This window comes from Nyctibius grandis, chromosome 13 (assembly GCF_013368605.1).
Source record: "Nyctibius grandis isolate bNycGra1 chromosome 13, bNycGra1.pri, whole genome shotgun sequence".
Classification (NCBI taxonomy): Eukaryota; Metazoa; Chordata; class Aves; order Nyctibiiformes; family Nyctibiidae; genus Nyctibius; species Nyctibius grandis.
Genome location: NC_090670.1, coordinates 11376691 through 11381170, shown reverse-complemented (window position 1 = coordinate 11381170; position 4480 = coordinate 11376691). Strand labels below are relative to the sequence as shown.

Sequence of the window (4480 nt, the reverse complement as noted above, 5' to 3'; positions counted from 1 at the left end):
CGGGGCAGCGGCGCCCGGGAACGCGGCGGGGGGGGGGTCCGGCACCAGCAGCCCCCAAACGCCAACTTTTTGGCTCCCCCCACCCCCGCAGCGGGTCAGTTACCGGCGTCGGGGCTGTCGGGAACCGCTCGCTGATTGGCTGCCGCCCGCTCATTTATAGCCCGTCAATCAAATACCCCCGGGATTGGTGTGCGCATCGCTTGGCGCTGCCTGCAGGAACCGCTCCGCACCGCTCCGCAGGCGCGGCCGCCGCCGCAACAGCAACAGCAGCAGCAGCAGCACCTCGGGGAGCGGCGCCTCCGCCCGCCGGGCAGAAACTTTCTCCTTCCGCAGCAGCCGCCCAGGCAGGTTCTTTCCCCTTTCTTTTTTTTTTTTTTCCCTTCACTTCCTCTCCCCGATCTGGTGCCCGCCTGCCTGCCACCCTGGCGCACCTCTTGCCGGCTCCGGCCATGTACAGCATGCTGGAGACTGAGATCAAGACGCCGCAGCCTACGCCGGGCAGCGCCGGGGGCAACCCCGCTCCGGGGAGCAACGGTAAAGGCGGCGGCGGCGGCGGGGCCAGCAACGGAGCGGGAGCCGGCTCGGACCAGGACCGGGTGAAGCGCCCCATGAACGCCTTCATGGTGTGGTCGCGGGGCCAGCGGCGGAAGATGGCCCAGGAGAACCCCAAGATGCACAACTCGGAGATCAGCAAGCGCCTCGGGGCCGACTGGAAGCTACTGAGCGACGCCGAGAAGCGGCCCTTCATCGACGAGGCCAAGCGGCTGCGGGCCGTGCACATGAAGGAGTATCCGGATTACAAATACCGGCCCCGAAGGAAGACCAAGACCTTGCTGAAGAAGGACAAATACTCGCTGCCCGGCAATCTGCTGGCCCCGGGAGGGGGCAACGCGGTGAGTAGCCCCGTCGGGGTGGGGCAAAGGATTGACACTTATGCCCATATGAACGGCTGGACCAACGGGGCTTACTCACTGATGCAGGATCAGCTGGGCTACAGCCAGCACCCGGGCATGAACAGCCCCCAGCTGCAGCAGATGCACCGCTACGACATGACAGGCCTGCAGTACAGCCCCATGATGTCCACGGCCCAGACCTACATGAACGCCGCCTCCACCTACAGCATGTCCCCCGCCGCCTACGGCCAGCAGCCCTCCACGGCCATGAGCCTGGGCTCCATGGGCTCGGTGGTGAAATCCGAGCCCAGCTCGCCGCCTCCTGCCATCACTTCCCACTCGCAGAGGGCCTGCCTGGGAGACCTGCGAGATATGATCAGCATGTACCTGCCCCCGGGGGGGGATGCCACAGACCCTTCCGCCCTGCAGGGCAGCAGGTTACACAGCGTCCACCAGCACTACCAGAGTGCCGGGACTGGCGTGAATGGTACCGTACCACTAACTCACATATAAACTTGGCTGCTCCGGACGGCTCCCCGTCTTAATCCCTAACCTCACCACCGCTCCCTGACTACACCGGGACGTACGGCAGTGTTGCTCGGCTTAGCAGACTTAATACTAACTTTGGAGAAATTTTAAAAAGGAAATCCGTTAGTTGTGCCCTTTTTTTTTTTTTTCGTACAAAAAAAAAAATTGAGCAAGCTGTTATTTTAATAGATTACAACTCCTGCCTCCTAGAAGCCGCTGTGAAGTTTCTAAACCACGGCAACTTCTTTCCTGGTTTCTGCTAGGTTGGGCACTGTTCTATTCGCCTAAAAGTTTTTAAAAATTCTTGCATCTTCCAGTTTGATTTCTAGCGTTGCAATGACATAAAAAAAAACCCGTCAGGCTTTTGTTTTTAAACTCAGTTGTTCACATTATCTTTGTGGTTTCTTAAGTGTTTTGTTCTTTCCGCCTTACCGAGCCTCGCTTGGTTTCTTTCCACAAGCTGTAGCTTTCACGGCTTTTTAACTTTAGGGTTTTGTTCCTTAAAGAAAGGGGAGGTGGGAGAGAGCTGTGCGGGTCGCAAACGCATTTCTTTTATTTATAGTAAGTTGTGTGTCTTGGGTTTTTCTTAAGCTGTAAACTTATGTACATTGGTTTTGTGAATTTCACTGTGAACCATGTTTTGACATATCAGATGAAGAAACGTTTTAGTTTTGTTTACCGGATTTCTTAAAAAAAAAAAAAAAAGACACCGAAACACTCCTTCCCTGTCGTCCCCTCGTTTGCTTCCTTCTTCCAAACGAAGAGAGATCAATAAATTTTATATCAGGCACGTCGGCAGTCTCCGGGCGGTTTGTGCGGGAGCGGGCGCGCAGCCGGTCCCTCCGCGGCGGCGGGGAGCGCGGAGCGGGGACAGCGCGCTCCGTCCCGGGGCTCCCCGCAGCAGCCGCGGTCCCGCCCGGCCGAGGAGCTCGGGAACTGCCAGCGCTTTTTGGCCGGGTTTCTGCGGCTGCCGAGCCGTGGTGTGTTTTGGGGGATGGGGAGGTGAGTGTCCTTCGACTTGATTTTCTACTAAAGAAAAGCGGGACCCGGGCCGGGCAGCGTCGCGGTGCGACTGGAGATGCTGCTCCCCGAACCGCCGGCCACTTGTTGCCTCTCTGTCCGGCTTGTTTCTCTCGGCCGCCGGGGAGGGACGGGGGTTACACGTGTGCACCTCGGGTTTTTTTTTTTGCTCTGGGGGATTTGCCTAGAAACCCGAGCTCATCTGAAATATTTACAAAAGTAAAACCCGTTGGGGAACTCTTAATTAGACTCTATTAAAAATGAATGGTTACAGGAGTCCCCAGAGGAAATAAATAATTCAATCTTTAATCTTTTCAGTATGTTTGACGAGTGTGTTTTTAGTCTTGGACAACTTTCTGTTTATTTTTTCCTTTTCTTTTTTAGAGGTCTGCGTTATTCCTGGCTGCATTTCTGTGGGCGCTGCGGAACAGCCCCGAGCTGCAGCCCCCGCGGAGCTCCGGGGCCGCCGGCCGAGCGGGAGACCCCTTATCCCTCCCTCTGCTCGGTGGCAAAAGTCGGTGTTCCCGGCCGACCCCCGAGCGTGCCCTCGGCTCCTCCTGGCTCCGAGCGGCGACGCGGCGGGGCCGCGGGCCGGGCTCAGAGCTCGCCGAGCCGGGCGGCCGCTCCGCAGCCGGAGCCCCTCGTTCTGGTCAGTGCATTTCCCAGCGCAGCCTCCCCTCGAGCCTCTGCCTTTCGTTTGCTTCGACCAACCTTTGCGCTGTTTGCCGTGATACAGAAGGAGAGGGAAGGCGAGGGTGCTTTTTGATTTGGTTTGGTTTAGGTTACAGGGGCCTGCTCTGCTCCCCCCTAATGAACAGCGGCTTCGGGGAGACCTTGCGCCCCTCCGCTGCCCGCTTGTGGCGGCCGAGATCTGCTGGGGGTGGTGGGAGCCGCTTTCCCTTCCTCGCTGCCCGCCGCCGGGACCGGGGGCCCAGCGCTGCCTCCTGCTCCCGCAGCGGGGATGCCCCGGCGGCGGCCCCTGCCTTGCTCTTTGCCGGGAAGCACGTCCGGGCTCGGTCAGGGCCTTCCTCCGGCCCTTCCAAGAGGACAGCCAATGTTCTGCAAACCACACCGGGAGTCTCCTTCTGTGGTGCGGGGTGCCTGGCTCCTGGCCACCTGGGAAAGGGGGAGTGCCGGGAGCAGCTGCTGCAGGTCTGCAACCCTGGGGGGGAGACCGCAGGGCCATGCAAGCTGCCCTCTGCACAGGCAAGTCCCTGGGGCCATCTGCCCTCTGGTCCGTGCGGTGAGCCCCTGGAACCACACAGGCTCCCCTCTGCTCAGGAATAGCCGCGCGGGAAAAGCGGGTAATCACTTTGCAAATGAGAACTCCAATGTGTTTAATACCCTCAGCTCAACTCCTTCCATAACATTTCTGGTGAAACCTAGCAAATCTGTGGCATTGCTTTCTCCTGTTTGCGCTGCTACTCTTCAGGTAGGAGCGTGCCTGTTACTAGATCTGTGAGGAGAAGCGGCTCCATAACCCAGAGGTCTGAGAGAAGGTGGTAAGATCGGTGGGGTTGGTACAGTACTTGGAGATATGAAGGGAGGGCAGCAGCAGGTCCCGTTTCATCTCAGCTGGGCGTCAAACTGCTCCCCAGTGCTCTCCAGAACAGGCAGTGCCAGGACAGCTCTGGAAGGGTATGCGTGACAATCCTGTTCCATGAGAGAGGTCTCCCTGAGCCTTCCCAGACAGGCGTGTGGTGCAAGTCTGACAAAAGTGAGGGCTCCTGAGCAGGTGAGCTGCCACCAGCACTGGACTTGTACTTGATATCTTCAGAGTTGAGTTGCAGCTGCATCATTATAAGTAGTTGTTCTCTTCATCTGACTTCTTTGGAAGTTCATTCTCTGCCATGAAAGGGGAGAAACACCGTTCGTTCTTCAAAGGTTTGCAGTATTTAAATTCAAGTTATCCTCCTTGTTTGCCATGAGTCAGGGCCTAAGGAGGGTTTGTGAGCAAGTCCCAGGGGAGTCACAGAGGGGTGCCTCTGTATAAACTACCTTGTTCTCTCTCAAAGCTCATCTCAGTCCTTTGGATTGTC

General features: G+C 57.7%; 1 protein-coding gene across 2 annotated transcripts; it reads left to right on the top strand.

Annotated features, from left to right (window-relative positions):
- Window positions 1–449: 449 nt before the first annotated feature.
- LOC137669772 (transcription factor SOX-3-like) lies at window positions 450–1406 on the top strand. Of its 2 annotated transcripts, XM_068412066.1 has the most exons (2): window positions 450–501; window positions 541–1406. In XM_068412066.1, the coding sequence occupies exons 1-2, from the start codon at window positions 450–452 to the stop codon at window positions 1404–1406; spliced, it is 918 nt and encodes a 305-aa protein (XP_068268167.1). The 2 variants fall into 2 exon arrangements, with proteins under 2 accessions (XP_068268167.1, XP_068268166.1); XM_068412065.1 differs by having other exon boundaries at window positions 450–1406.
- Window positions 1407–4480: the final 3074 nt, after the last annotated feature.

Coding starts and splice junctions, on each gene's coding strand:
- LOC137669772 (XM_068412065.1), top strand. CDS start 450: ATGTACAGCATGCTGGAGACTGAGATCAAGACGCCGCAGCCTACGCCG.